Here is a 16407-nt window from a genome sequence, read left to right as displayed (position 1 = left end):
TGACGACAAGAGGTCTGTGTACTCAACAGAGAAACGATTTTCATATTTATGTTTTATGTATTGTTATGATAATAATCATTAGGCTCTATCTAATAAGCGTTAGGCTCACGATCTGGAGGTCCGGGTTCAATTCCCGATGGGAAGATTGTCGAAATCACTTTGTGAGACTGTCCTTTGTTTGGTAAGGACTTTTCAGGCTTGAATCACCTGATTGTCCGAAAAAGTAAGATGATTCCGTGCTTCGGAGGGCACGTTAAGCCGTTGGTCCCGGCTATTAGCCGTAAAAACACCTCCACCAACCCGCAGTGGAGCAGCGTGGTGGAGTATGCTCCATACCCCCTCCGGTTGATTGAGGGGAGGCCTGTGCCCAGCAGTGGGACGTATATAGGCAGTTTATGTTATGTTATGAATGATAACAACAATAATAAATTAAATCCCGCAACCCTCTTAACCGCAAAAGCTTAAAGTAATGACATTTAAAAAAAAATAAACTCCTAAAAAGTATGACTGAAATAAAATTTGAAATGAGCTCCCTTTTCAATTACGTGAGGGTTGGAAACTGATTCCAAGCAAAGCCTAAAATAATTTACGCAGAATTATAATACTTTTAGGTTGTTCCGCTTCCCTTTACTTGGCCCTTTTAGTCTTTTCGTGTTTACTTTTAATGTAATTTCAGATAAACTTATATTAACTTCCTTCCTTGCTGGACTGGCGCTTCATCAACTCCATCATTGATCACGCCTGTATCCCCGAAAGGGTAGCCAGTGCATAATGTACACACCTATTCAACGCCAGCTACGTTTGAGTCCCTTAGTAGTCTCTGGGTAAATTTTCACTGAACCCCGGCCTTTTTTGGTGAGCTGCGGCACCCATAAACCTTTATGTTTTCCAACTAAATATTAATGTGTGTATATTTTAATGTTGTAAATGTATAATAATATGTGTGTCGTAGGTTTTACCTAAATAAGCTTTATACATTGTTTTAAGTTTACGCATCATCATCAGTCATCCCGTGATCATAGCACTTGCAACAGTGTCGAAAATCGGGAGTCTCATATCCCCATTTTAACGCGGTAAGGACCCGTTATTATGTGCTTTAATTAAATAAGCTTTTTTATTATATTTTTTTTTAAATAGGAGGTAGTACGCCACTACTTCCATTAACTGGGCACAAATCCTGGAAACCACGGGATTTGATTAATACAATACAATACAATAACAAAAGCGGTTACAATACAATACAACAACACTAAAAACAATTCAAAAGTGACAATAAAAAGAAAATTGGCGGCCTTATTACTAAATTGCAATTTCTTCCAGGCAACCTTAGATTGGACCTGCCCTAACCTAACCTTGGATTAATCTATGATTCAAACATAAATTCAAACTCATAAAGTTGATTTCAGTGGTTTAGAGGCCGAGCCGGGATTCAAACCTTGGACACTATGATGTAAGTGACGCGTTCTCCGAAAAGGGCCACGGAGATTTTTTTTAAACATATGTAGTTTTATTTTATAAGCTGTCACCAACGCTTCATTACATCCAACATGATAACTAGTGGTTTTGACCACCACAGCTAGTTGGCTAATTTATAGGTAGAGTAGAAGTGAGGGTAGTTTCTCTTATGTCATGTGAGATCAATGACCGACGGTGCCATTTCTAGTACACAGAACAAGTATCTTAGTTATAAAAGAGCGTTAGTAATTTACCTCCTTCGTAGATCTTTTCTGGAAAAAGACTGCAAAAATGGAGTCTACGTTTAAGTTGAAGTCAGTGGTTCGTATTTTCCTCTTTAAATAAAAGTCAACTAAAACTGCGGGTTGGTCGCCACTGTAAATAGCACACTTTCAATTAAACTTACAAACGCTGGAAAAATAAATGGGCAAGGATCTAAAGTGTCAGTTAATTAATTCCTTTTGAGACCTCACAGTGTAATTACTGTAGCTAGGTAATTAAGAAGTGTTTGCGTAAACGGACACTTCATTTTTTTCTGTGTTTAGCCGGCGACAAATCGTTTATTTTTATTAAATTTAAAGCTATGTCGGAAAAATGTTGAAGATTCTTAGATCAGAATTTTGGACGGCGCCGTCTTCAGATTTTTTTAATTTATATGTTTGTAGTTTTATGGAGAAAACTGTTTTTTGGCGCTAAAAAGGTTATCTGTTCACAATTTACAGTGTATGCTGTTTAGAAACAATTCTCAATTTCTTTAAATTCGGAATTTGGAATTTCTTACTCACTGACATAATTAATACCAAATCTATCTCCTTGAAGCATGTTTGCGCTGGAATTACAAATCCCTCGCCACTTAAGACACAAATCTAACCGCTTAGCGCTCAGTTAGTGTAGTCTTAAGACGGAATTAATATTCATACTGGCTCGCTGAGTCTGGATATTCCTTTCGTGAATGGCTCGCAGTGTTCGGGACAAGCGAGACGGTGGCTGTGACATAAAGAGAACGAATATACACGCTATCGGCCAGCTTCTTAGAAACTAGGCCTCATACGTGTGGGAAATTGTGGGATATAGAAATAACACGGGATATTTTAAATATCTTTACTCTTTATATTTTAACAAAATCTTCTAACCCGACCATCATCGCACCAAAAGACTCCCCTCTTTTACCTTTTAAAACTGGCTTACGTCCCATTCATTAACCATCCTCCTTTCATATCATAAACAATCAAATTCTAATTCATTATCCTTCCATAGTACATACATACTTCCACATAAATACATACTTGCTTATAGTATAGGTCATATACATAATTTAAAAACCTATACATAATATAAAAACCTATAGAGGTACATTTATTACATAAACTCACGCTAGTAATCCGTGTGATGTTGTCACGAGGCCACCGCTTCCAATTGCGTTGAAAACGATATAGTTCAGTGTGCGTACTACGTACATAGTGTACATGAAAATATTTATATGTACGTACTTTAGTAATAAAGAAAGCAACGAATTTAAAAGTGGCTCCGCTGCAGAGCATGCTCCCAAGCGGAGCCGCTCAGTATACACACTTCTAGATGTTTTCTTTCTCTTATTTTAAGTACAGGTTATATGTGTATAACTCCTGTAAACACCATCTAATTTTATTTTACACGCACACGTCAAACGGTTTGCATATCAGCAAGATACCTTTTTGATTCACCTGGGTTTTTCATTCATTTACTCATTCTTCTTAAAATTCAAGAGCTGTCAATCATCTGTCCCTTTCCTTTTCGACGGATAAGAAAATGACAGGTATAACTTGAAGTTAAATTAGGAGGTGTCTGCAGGAATCGGGACCATTGTGCGTGAAAAGTTTTTATGCGTACGTTCTATATTAAGAAAGAAAATAACGAATTAAAGTGGCCCCGCTACAGAGCGTCACACTAGTAATCAATAATGCAGCCATTTTTAATACGGAAACAACATGTATAAATTTACCGCTCGAAGCGCTGGTTATCGTTTCACATGACTCGCCACATTCTATACCTACTAAATGATGTCAACCAGTGATGTGCCGTTCCCGCGAATTTTCCCGAAATGGGAATGTTCCTGTTATTAAAACTCTATGATAGGAAGAATAGGTTTAACTTGCCACTCAAAGACAAAGAATCATCATCCCCCTAGTATTATCCCGTTATTCACAGGGTCCGCTTACCTAACCTGAAGATTTGACAGGTCCGGTTTTTTTACAGAAGCGACTGCCTGTCTGACCTTCCGACCCGCGCAGGGAAAACCAGTTCAATACAGGTTAAGTCACCTACCTCCGAAAATGCATTTCTCGGGAATGTGGACCTAATGGCTGTTTTATTTATATGCTTCTATGCTGTTCTGGGAGCAAATAAAAAACATAGAAAACGTTCAGCTGCTTGTCTTCCCGGGCATGTCGTAAAAACCGACAGAGGGATTGTGTCCTCTAACATGATGGACTAATGTTATGGGCGATAGGTTGATCCCTTATCACCATAAGGTTCATCATACGTATCCAGCTTACGACATCGTATCAACAGTGGCTGCAAGTTGTCTTTGATTACTTGTGGCTCTGCCCACCCCATTAGGGATTACGGGCGTGAGTTTATGTATGTATGTATGTATTTATATCCACCTGTTCTTTCTTGTACTCTGATCATATCTACTTTTTTACTGCCGGGAATGTTGCCAGAGTGGGAATATTCTCGGTAACGGAACAACCTGGTTTTAACTTTCTTAAGTCCTCACATCGAAGCGGTAGCGCAAACGTTGCGGGGTAGGGAGCGGGTGTGTGTATGCAAGCTCGAAAACTCGAAGACTACAAAATATTACCAAAACTTGCCGGGTGCCGGTTTAATTAAGGACTTTCCAGGCTACTTTCCCGAATAAAAATATAGATGGCGGTGTAGTAGGCTGAGCTGTAAGCCATCTACGGGGTCCACAGGTAACGGAACGGCCATCAGATAATTATGATGGTTGCTAATATAAAAATAAGCAGTCTCCGACCAAACAGCGACAGGATTAGCAGAACGTAGTGTCGTAGTTCACTGGGACGGGCTAACCTATAAAATGCTACTTAGGTTCCATGACGGTCTTGTGACGTAGCGAGTAGGTGCCGCTACTTTAAAAGCGCACCCCTGATGCCGGGCAACAGCGGTATCAGTACTGGTTGGAGGCCGAGGAAATGGATTCTGGTAGGGCTCTAGCTAGAACATCACCGATTGAGAAATTGGTCGTTGTACTGCGGAACGGAAGGCGATTGGGGCAACCACCGTTCTACACAGAAAGAGAGAGAGATATATATATAGATAATAGGGTAGTTTCCAACTAGTCAAATCAGTTACTTTTTACGAAACGTCAAAACATGAAATTACTATGGAATTTGTATGAAAAAGCAACCTGTAACGTCATAGAAAAACGTGACAAAATGTCACAATTAAGTAATATTACATTTTTTTATTTATTTAAATTCATAAATAAGTTAAATAGAAAAAATAAAACGTTTTTGTCACCTTTAGATCTGTTTTTATTTAGTAATCAGAATTTCATAATTTATCTTTGACCTAGAATAATTACCTATTGTGTGGCAGAGGCATATATTAAACATAATTATTGCTTGATATTTGTATTAGTTATGGTATAGAAATATGTTTCTACCTGTATTGCTTCTCTTTATTTTAATCAGAATAATAATGGGTGGAAGATGTAATTGTGCCTGGGTGTAATAACAAGGGTCATCATTTATACTCAAAAACAAAGATAAAAGACGCATATATCTGTTATCCGTGAAATTTGAAGGTTAAATGAAGGCAACTCTGTACTCTGTGTCTTTTTAGGGAAACGTAGCATGAATAGTCCTTCATTACTTCTAAGTATTGCTAGTTAAGTTTTGCGGAATAAAATATTGTCTTCCTTCTCACTGGGACACAAGGGTGGCGGCATCACCATCAACTTAAGAGCCACGCTCTTGTCGCTGTAACATTCTCCATTCTTGTCTATCAAGGGACAATTCTTTGACTTCTTTATAAGACACGACGTTTGCCTTCTCTTTAATTTGTTCTACGTAAGCTCTTCTTCTTTCTTTTCTTCTTCATTTGTTTTCTTTTTCTCTTGTGGCGACACCAGCACTAACAAAATGTATGCAGTTGTATAAAGGGTACCCCAAATAATTTCCCGATGGTGATGCCTTGGCGTCCTTGAGACACGGCCCTTAGAGTCTCTACATGCAAAAGCCTCAACATATTATCTGTATTACTATGAATATGTGTCAGTCAAATGTAACAATTTTGTATAACCAGCTGCCACACTGTTCCCGAGCTAACTAGTCAAAGCTGTTATAACAGTAGTAACTGTAATGAACATTGTGTTCGTGTAAGAGACAGCCCACAGACAGTCGTAGACAATGACGCAAGTGGTGCGTTTACCCTACTTCGCTTGATTATGAGGTGTAGGAGGATTGGCCTGGAAGATTTTGGCTTTATGTGAATCATAAGACTAACGTGTAGTTATAAGCTGATCAACTGTTTAACAGAAAATAAGATGATCCGGGCTTCGAAAGACACGTTAAGCCGTCCGTAACCGTTAGGTATATGAGCCATTTCAGTGCCTTTAGCGGCTCAATAATAACCATGATACCAAGTTTGTTAGAGTTGGTAATCCACTCACAACCCAGACCACGCTGCCGCGTCGTATAAGAATCGTATGATAACCTTATGTATGTGGGATGGAAATAAAAGCTCGGGAAATCAGCTTCGCACAGTTTATTATTTTTTACAAATACAATTATCTTATCGTTTCGCCATTACGAGAAAAAGTGAAAGTCACACCACTCATAGATTAATCTAGAACATTGCCATAGACAAAAAATATTATAGACCTCTTTCAGGGATACATTCGTTTCGTGGAATTCCAAAATCCTACAGCTCGGCTATCCTGCTGAAGTCTGACCTCAGACTTCCCTACTGTAATACAAATGTCTACAACCCTATTTAACAATAAACTGGTTTACAACACTACAATTTGGTTTGAATTTTAATTACAAATTTGCAACATATCCCTAACACTACCCCGTTTCTTACAAAGGAAAGAGTCAACTAGATCAATAATAATAACCTTTTAATAACACTACAGGTATCTATAAGTAAACGAAACATAAGTAAATTATTTAAATTTTCATACAACATAAGTAAGCAAAACAAAAGTAAATTGTTATTCTCCTACATCATAAGTAAGCAAAACAAAAGTAAATTGTTGTTATTCTCCTACAACATAAGTAAGCAAAACAAAAGCAAATTGTATTTTTCCTACAACATAAGTAAGCAAAACAAAAGTAAACTGTTATCTTCATAAAACATAATGTGTAAACAAAACAAAGGTAAATTGTTATCCTTGTAAAAAAAAATGTAACAAGTAAAATAAAAGAAACAAATTGTAATTGCCCTCTTACAACGTAAGTGAAACTTAAGGACTTAAAATCTTAAACATGACAAAATTATTTAGGTATAAACAAAACATAAAATGTATAGGTACACAAACATACTCAATTATTGTGCTCTCAAAGATGGAATGTCTCACAGTCGTTTGTCACCACCAACAATAGCAACAAAACAGCCAATTAGTTCAGACAGATCTAGACAGATAGATCTAGTCGCAGTGACTATCAGGGTAGGCAGAACCTCAGGTAAGTAGAAATCAAGATTCCTGAAACAGATAAAACAAATAGACAAAGAAATAATACCTATTCTGCAGGAATGGGCCACTTTTTCATGTATTCTGCACAAGTAGATGTGACAATAGGACCTTCTGCAGAGCTGTCAGCTTTCTCAACATTGTACCTGTCATTCCTCTTCACTTTAGTTATCCTATATGGTCCCAAATATTTAGGTTTTAATTTTAGCCCTGGTCCAAATTGTGTCCTCTTAATTGCCACCAAGTCTCCTTCTTCATATTTCTTACTCTCCTTCCTTTTCCTATTATATTGCTTCTTATTCTCCTCCTGTACCTTTTGAATTTGTTCCTTCGCTTTCCTTCTTAATACTTCTCTATCTTCATTATACATCTCTGCACTTTCTTGTTGTAGCATTAATTGTAGTTCTATGTCTTCCTTATTTTTCATTTTCCTTCCAATAAGTAGATTAAAAGGTGTAGTATTTATACTTCTCTGATATGTACTGTTAAGTGCTCGCTGTACTCTACTAACATGCCGGTACCATAAGCCTTGATCTTGTACACATAACTTGGTCAATACCGGTATAATGGTACGATGGATGCGCTCCACTTGTCCATTCCCACGTGGCACTCCAGTGGTAACTTGAATGTGTTCAATCTTTTCATCTTCACAGTATTTCTTAAAATCCTGGCTTGTAAATGCAGTCCCCTTATCTGAAATAATTCTATCTGGGTTTCCAAACATTTGTTGTAAAATGTAGAGTTTCGACAATGTCTCCTTACTAGTGGTTGACTTAGTAGGAAATAACCAAACAAATTTTGTAAAGGCATCTACTACAGTGAGAATATGGTTATACTGTTTCTGGGTTGCGGTCAGTGGTCCAATGTGGTCCACATGTAAAGTTTGTAATGGTAATGCTTCCTTCTCAATAGGGTTTAGGTATCCTTCCTGCCTTCCACTTTTTCTTGATGCTAGAATGCAAGGGATGCATGTCAACAGGTAATCATTAATCTTCTTGTCCACATCTGAAATAAAAAAATCCTTGTTAATCAACTCCTTCATCTTCTTGCTAGAGAAATGTCCATTGCTATGTGTATTCTTAAAAATTTGCTTTTCCATACTTTTGGGCACAACCATTAGTCTTTGATCTCCTTTGAAAAGAATGTTATTTTCTACCCAATAATCCTTGTAGGTACTGCCTTTCAAAATGTCCTTTATAGCTTTTAATCCTTCATCTTGATCTTGAGCTTCTCTTAGTTGATTGTGAATACTGTTTACCATCAGTCCAACATATGGGTTTCTACTTAAAGCGTCCACATGTCGCATCCTCGAGCCCGCTCGGTGTTCCACTTTATAGTTGTATTCTTGCAGAAGCATAATCCATCTTGCAATCCTGGTAACTAAATCTTTTTTCTTTAAGGTCATTTCAAAAGCTAAACAGTCTGTTACTATTGTAAATGTAATACCAATCAAGTATTTTCTGAACTTCTTAACACCTTCTACTATTGCTAGAGCCTCCAGTTCATAACTTGAATACTTCTTTTCTGCATCAGATGTCTTCTTGCTCATATAGTGTACAGGATGGAAACAACAATCATTAGGGTCTCTCTGCATAAGAATTGCAGAATATGCCAGTTGGGATGCGTCTGTATGCAGCTGTGTTTCCAACGCTGGATCAAATATTCGCAGTACTGGGTGCTCAGACAACTTGTGCTTCAACATTTGAAAAGCAATTTTCTCCTGTTCTCCAAAATGAAAATACTTGTCTTTTTTTAGTAAATCAGTAAGCGGTCTTGCTATCGTCGAATAGTCCTGGATAAATTTACGGAAATATGAGGTAAGTCCAATAAAACTTTGTAGCTCCTTACGTGTTTGAGGCTGAGGGAACTTCATGACTGCGTCAGTTTTGTCCGTTGATGGCTTTACGGTACTATTCTCCACTACATGCCCCAGATATTCAACTCTAGTGGTAAGTAACTCACTTTTTTTCCAGTTTATTAGCAAGCCGTACTCTGCAGCTCTTCGCAGGACCTTTTCTAGCTTCATCACCCCTTCTTCGTAAGTTACTGACGGTATGATCACATCATCAATAAATATTAGCACTCCGTCCTCCACAATGATGTCTCTGAAAATGGAATTGATAAACCGTGTGAAATAGTTCGGACAAATTGACAAACCGAAGGGTGCTCTCGTGAACTCATACTGTCCATTCTGTGTCACGAATGAGGTGTATTTTGTACACTTCTCATTTATCTTTAGATGGAAAAACGCATCTTTTAGGTCAAGTTTACTAAAAACTTTTGCTCCTTGTAGCTTGTCAATATGGTCTTCTATAATTGGTAGAGGGAATTCGTCCTTCACCATCTTCTCATTAACTTTCCTATAATCTACACATACTCGGGTAGTACCATCCTTCTTTTTCACAAGTACCAATGGACTTGCATACTCTGAAAAACTAGGCTTTATAATGCCTCTTGTTAACCACTCACTTACCTGGGTATCAACTTCTTGTTGCTCCTTGATAGCCAGACGCCTTGGTCGCTGAGCAACTGGGATGTCGTCCTTCATCACAATGTGCATCTCAATGGGTGCCTCCTTCGTTTGCACTGGGCTGTAATTCTTGACAAGATTCCGTACCTGATCCTTCAACTGCTGGTTTGGCATGTAAGCTATTGGTTCTTCTGTGACATCTGCAATCAAACAATTTAAAAGACTACCGTTCTCACGGGACACAACATTCACTAACCCCCTATCAAAAACCAGTGTTATGTTTTGTAAAAATGGCTGACCTAGAATAACTTTGTAAGGCATTACATCTTTGGGCACAATATAGAATGTAGTAGTACAACAGTATCCGTCGATATTCAGTTCACATTCAGTCCTGCCTAAAGAAGAAACTTTCGCCGCACCAAGTCCAGAAAACTCGATGTTTTCTTTGACGTACGAAGTCACATTGAGCTCGAAAAACAAATCCACCGTTATTAAGTTCACATCACTGCCGGAATCTATCAAAGAGTTAATGTTTACACCACTAATTTGTATCATTTTTTCAGATTTATTTTCACTTCGCGACATAATGTTTACGTTGAACGCCGGTTGTTGACATTGACAGTTCTTGTCATTCCCGCTGTCGTCGCGCGCGTCGCCGCCATGTTGAACGCCCATAAACAAATTTTGGTTTTCAGTGCTACCAACCTCACCGATGTCATAATTTGTGAACGAATCCGCCGCCGACTTCAAACACATTGCGCGGGGTTCCCATTTTACCGCGTTTCCGCCGCCGCCAACGCCACCATAGCTTACTTCACGTTGTTTACTCGTCGTCGCCATCGGTTGCACCGCATCACGTTGCTTCGAATTTATGCATGCCGTCGCTATATGTCCGTACTGATTGCACTTATAACATTTCAAACCATTCTTGCACGTACTTGCTATGTGATTTTTCTCGCCGCACTTATAGCAATGTCGAGCCGCCCCTCTCGCTGCGTCCGCCGAATAACCGCCATGCTCTCTAATTCTCTGCCTCGGCGCTTGTGCCGGCTCTTGCCGTTTTGCCGCCATCTTAGACTTCATATTTTCGTAAATCGCCAATCTTTCTTTCAGGACTGGATACGTAGTCACGCCGTATAATATAGATTTGTTGTTTTCGTAGTCGACGATCCCGTCTATTATATATTGTATTGCTACATAATCAGGAAATTTGCCGCGTTTGCCTAATTCTTTCATCACGAGCATATATTCGTAATAAGTTTCATCCCTCTTTTTCTTTCTTGAAGCCATAATCTCGTGTACTTCCTTCACGTTGATACTGTCTGGAAATTCCCTTTGCAGAGCCACCTTGAAGTCATCGTATTTTTTGAATATTTTTTCAGATTTCGCCCATAATTCCGCCGTGCCCGTTAGACAACGCCGCGCCACAATAAGTTTCTGTTTTGATGTCCAGCCAAATAATTCCGCATTTTCCTCTATATCTTCCAGCCATTTTGAAGAACTTAGGGTTTTGTCGGTTCCATTGAACTTGCCGACAAACCTATCGTAACCGCCTGCAAATGAAATAGTCGCCTGTCCATCTTCATCACCTTCTTTCACGCCTTCCGCCATTATTCACCTTCGCCGTCCACCTTATAAAATTCTCCTTCCTCCGTTTTCACCTTAAAAACACCTTTTCTTGCCCCCACACTATATTTCCATCCCGGACGAGCCCCCAAAAGTTGTGGGATGGAAATAAAAGCTCGGGAAATCAGCTTCGCACAGTTTATTATTTTTTACAAATACAATTATCTTATCGTTTCGCCATTACGAGAAAAAGTGAAAGTCACACCACTCATAGATTAATCTAGAACATTGCCATAGACAAAAAATATTATAGACCTCTTTCAGGGATACATTCGTTTCGTGGAATTCCAAAATCCTACATGTATTACTATATTTTACTATACGCGTGATGGTTTAAGGCCCGATCTCCCTATCCATCCATAGGGAAGGCCCGTGCCCCAGCAGTGGGGACGTTAATGGGCTGCTGATGATGACTATACTATATCCAATATCAAAACAAAAGTTGGACAAATGATTTTTCCTAATTTAAAGATGCTTTTTTTTTTTTTTTTTTTTTTTTTTAATTAAAGTCAAAGAGGTTGATAAGGTTGATTGGTCTAGGTTGATTAATCTCACAACCCGCACGACAGAAAAAAAAAAAAAAAGATGCTTTTTTATTTCTTATTTGCAAATAAACGACTTCCTGAAATTAATGTTTTGTAACTCACTGCTAATGAGACCTATTCACAATACAACTCACGTTAGATTTTATAAAGGGATATAAAAATCAAATTCCACACTTATTTTGAGTAGGTAAGGTTATAAGCCTTTTCCTATATTTTAATATTTTTAAAACCGACATTGAATTTAAGACTATTAAGATTACATATTTATACAAAGATAAAACATACCTATTTTTTACCCACGATGGAACGGAGCAGGTACCCACGACGGATATTCCTCGGTTATGTATTATGGTAAAATAAAATTATTATCGCTACATTTAAGTATATCTTCGAGAAACAGACACGTTAGGAACAAACTGTAAACATCCATATTCATTGTTTAGGTACTTAAGTATATCTATTACCGATTTCTCGAGATATCAACTCTTTTTTAGAAAGTATTTTAAGTCTATTATAATATTTCGTTACATAATAATTGGGTTAAGTCGGGGGGTTTGAGTTATTTTACTCTTTTTCGATGAGATTTTTACCGTCGTGGGTTTTTTCAAAATGTTTAATTTTGCTTAATTTTTTAATAATATAAACGTAGACACGGCTTATCTATCACGTGGGTCTACCTAACAAAAAGCTCGGTGAGGCATTGGTACTTGGTTCATCTTGCCATGGATGTACATCTAACTACCCCATTGGTAAACAACGTGACTTATGTGTACTTATAATAATATAATAAAATAAGAACACCCAAACAGCATCTCCACTAGAATTATACTACCTAACAAATACCATGAAAATATTGCGAAAACAATCACCCACAAAACATCCCGGAGCGAGTACCGAGTTCCTCTGAATTCTACCTGTATTTCTTTAGGAATTCCTTTTTCTTACTATTATTTTCCTTGTCCGCAGGCTATGTAAATAGGAGACGATGATTGCGAGGGGGGACAAGACGTGCGAGTCAACGCAGCATTATGTAGCATTGTAACATGAAGCTTAGTAATTTCCTCGTTTACATCACTAGCCTACTGTGGCTCAACCTGACAGACGCAAAAATTGGTAAGTTCACTTTACATCGCCATTTGTCTTCTCTCATTATTCTGTTCGTTGTCTCACCAGCCCGTAACGGATATGCAACAGACGCTAGCTCCATCTAAGTCCTCATTTATATTCACTAGTACGAGTATTATATAAATACAAAAGAGTTTGTTTACGTCCTATGTTTTTGTTATTGTGATAAGTAAAGATATTGTAATCTTGGTTCCTTTCAGCTGATGCCATTCTAACGTTCAGGAGTTCCGTGGTTATTATTATTTGCCTCTAAATAAATATGCTCTGTTTATAGAATGGATGAACGAATATGAGACAGTTTTATCAATAACGAACATATCAAAACATTTAAACCTGTGATCGAGCTTACAAAAGTAAAGTTATCTACTTCAGACTGCCATCAGATGGACTGTTGCACGCAGTCGGATCAACAAATTATGCAGTCGTTACTTCAACTTCACACATTTGGCTGCAGTCGTGACTTCTACCTGACACGGTCGGCTATACAGATTGCACACGATTGCAGCCGACCGCGTATAGTTGAAGTCACGACTGCAACTGACTCCATGAAGTCGCGACTTTGAGCGGATTCTGCAGTGTAATCCCCCTGACGCGACGGTAGCCTTATTATTATTTTTTTCCACTTTTGAGGCAGCGCGCCCGACGACAAACCTCATTATGAGCCACATTATTCTGATGTGCAAACTAAAAGCATAATTTTATTTTCAGGCTACTTTTGGCACATCACAGATCTTCATTATGACCCGTTCCACAATTCTCCGGAGTTCCACAGAGGTAAAATTTTAATACTAACATAAACTTTCAGCTATCTACTCGTATTTCCGTAAAAAAAATATACCTCTGTTCCACATTGTACAAAAAAAAAATTAAAAGATATTACTGGCGAAAAAATACAATAAACAGGAAATGAAAAAGGAATTAATGGAAACAGATGTATTGGTGTGAACACTTTTGCAACAGGGTTGTTAAAAAACCGAGCGTATTTTACTTACCGACCTATTATTGAGAAATGATATTTGCTAATAAAATTCAACGAAAGCAAAGCATTGTATCAAGCACCAATTATTTATAAAGCATTTAAAAGTTTTTTTTTTTTTATACCAATGAGACAAAAGTGTTGTTCCGTGACGAATTAGCCTAATATAAACTACGTATCTGTATTGAAGACTATAGAGAACCGGAGAGGAAATATGATTGGCCACCTGATACGACACGATTCATTTATAACAAACATTATAGGAGGAAAAATTGAAGGGAAGAGAGGAAGGGGTAGACCTAGGATAACATTTATGAAACAAATAAAAGAGAAGGTGCAGGTCGTGTCGTATCGGGAGGTGAAGGTTTTGGCGGGAAGAAGAGAGGAATGGCGGTTACTCCACCGACAAGAGCGCAGCTCTTAAATAGAGAGAGAGAGAGAGAAACTACATATATACATAGGTATCTTGCACGTATACTCGTAGCAGTCACACGTTTCCAAAAATCTAACCTTCGAGAAGATTCCAAAATATTTTTTTAAGTAGCGCTAAGTATTAATTATGTAAGTAACTAGATTACTAATAATTAATAATCATAGCACTCGACTGAAATGTAAATGTGAGACTAACAAGTACTGATTATACCTCTAGATCATTATTTAATTAATTCCCCCACCCACAACAGCTGAAGGTGTTATGTTATAATTTTATTTCCCTGTCTAACTTTCTTCTGGTATAAAGAACGACATTTCCCTGCAGGATGCCGACACAACCGGGGCAACACGGAGCACAGCCATCGCAATGGCCGGCACAGGGACCATACGTGTGACAGCTCCTACTCTCTGATACAAAGCGCCGCCGCGTTCATGGCGGAGCGACACCCCGACACGCTTGAGTTCGTGCTTTGGACTGGGTGAGTTTACATACAAATACAAAATTTGTAATGAATGCTCCGAATTACGGACATGTAGACAGAATGACCCGTGGTCTAGTGGTTAGAGCGTTAGGCTCACGATCTGGAGGTCCGGGTTCGATTCCCGATGGGGACATTGTCGAAATCACTTTGTAAGAATGTCCTTTGTTTGGTAAGGACTTTTCAGGCTTGAATCACCTGATTGCCCGTCCGTACTTCGGAGGGCACGTTAAGCCGTTGGTCCCGGCTATTAGCCGTAAAAAAAACACTTCCACCAACCCGCATTGGAGCAGCGTGGTGGAGTATGCTCCATACCCCCTCAAGTTGATTGAGGGGAGGCCCGTGCCCAGCAGTGGGACGTATATGTTTATGTAGAGAGAATTAACTCTTCAACGTTGCTGTGCTCACCAGGGTGTACCCTGTTTTAGTTCTTATGCCTATCTAACACCCTATGGAATGCAAAAAATAATTGAGCATAGAGAATGAATGAAAGTAGACTTACGAAGAAGATTTACGATACGGGTGAAATTGGTAAGGTTGGAAGAGGAAGTAGGTGTATACACCGAGATCAGGATGTTTTATGGAAAGGTCAAGAGAACTCTAAACCGGCGAGAAGGCATGAAGTGTTTGATGAGAGTGGAAGCAGCGAAAGTGGTGTTTCAGAATCGTTATAAGTGGAATCCCGTGGTGTCTGATTAGATTAGATTCTTTATTTTCCATAAATGCAGTGTGACAGATGTTACAAAAAATATAGTATACCGTGCATTTAAATTACATAAATCATACAAAATTTATAAAATTTAAAATATAAAAGTGACAATTCATACAAAGGTCCTATAATGAAATTAATTGTTATTAATAAAAGTCAATAAAAAATATAGAAAACTAATAAAATAAAAATAGAAGTATAACAAAATATTTTTCATTCAAAAACGTTAAATCAAAGTTCAAATAAGAAAACATAATAAAACAAAGTGCAAACATTATATTATACGATGCGTGTAGAAATCTCTCAATTATTTTTCTTACTTAGATATATCCCATGCCTACACGACGAGTCAATAGTAACCCTGATTACAAGGTTGATGAGATGATGTTTTCACAACCCACACTAGATCAAAAGAAGAAGACAAAGTTTTTCATAATAAGAAATTCGTGTCTAACCAATACTCATTTACCTGGAAACGTTATCAAATAATGATCAAACAATTCTTTATTGCCCATTAAAATTATATTTAATTAGGCAGAACAAAAATCGTGCGCTCCAAGGTTCTAAATTGGGTCCGTTATATTTCATCTTCTACGACACTGTAATGTCGAAACAAACTTTATGGTAGAAGTATACATAAAATAATAACGTCGAAAGGGTCTTCTCATCTACATAATATTGTGGATAAAGTACGCTTGAGCTTGTGGTATGGGCAAGGTTGTATAGCAGCGATTCAGAAGACAGGCCGGAAATTACGCGAGGCGCGACTCGACCGCTGTTGGATTGAAAAATGTAAAGCCACAGAGCCATAAATAGTAAACGGTCGAAACCCTTTCTGTTATAGGGAAATGAAAAAGCAAGCCTAGCTGTTTGTTGGTCGTGTATTACTTTT

General features: G+C 38.1%; 1 protein-coding gene across 1 annotated transcript in view; it reads left to right on the top strand.

Annotated features, from left to right (window-relative positions):
- LOC126381666 (acid sphingomyelinase-like phosphodiesterase 3a) overlaps nt 1-16407 on the top strand; it is a 99142-nt gene that overhangs the window by 70647 nt on the left and 12088 nt on the right. Inside the window, exons 2-4 of the mRNA XM_050031124.1 lie at nt 12761-12907; nt 13628-13693; nt 14653-14806. Of these exons, the coding sequence (XP_049887081.1) occupies nt 12838-12907; nt 13628-13693; nt 14653-14806 (290 nt within the window). The 5' untranslated portion in view covers nt 12761-12837. The remainder of the gene's footprint in view (nt 1-12760; nt 12908-13627; nt 13694-14652; nt 14807-16407) is intronic.

Source organism: Pectinophora gossypiella, unplaced genomic scaffold, assembly GCF_024362695.1.
Source record: "Pectinophora gossypiella unplaced genomic scaffold, ilPecGoss1.1 Pgos_77, whole genome shotgun sequence".
In the NCBI taxonomy this organism is placed as follows: domain Eukaryota; kingdom Metazoa; phylum Arthropoda; class Insecta; order Lepidoptera; family Gelechiidae; genus Pectinophora; species Pectinophora gossypiella.
Note: the sequence above shows the minus strand (reverse complement) of the source record. Positions and strands in the feature narration are given on the sequence as shown.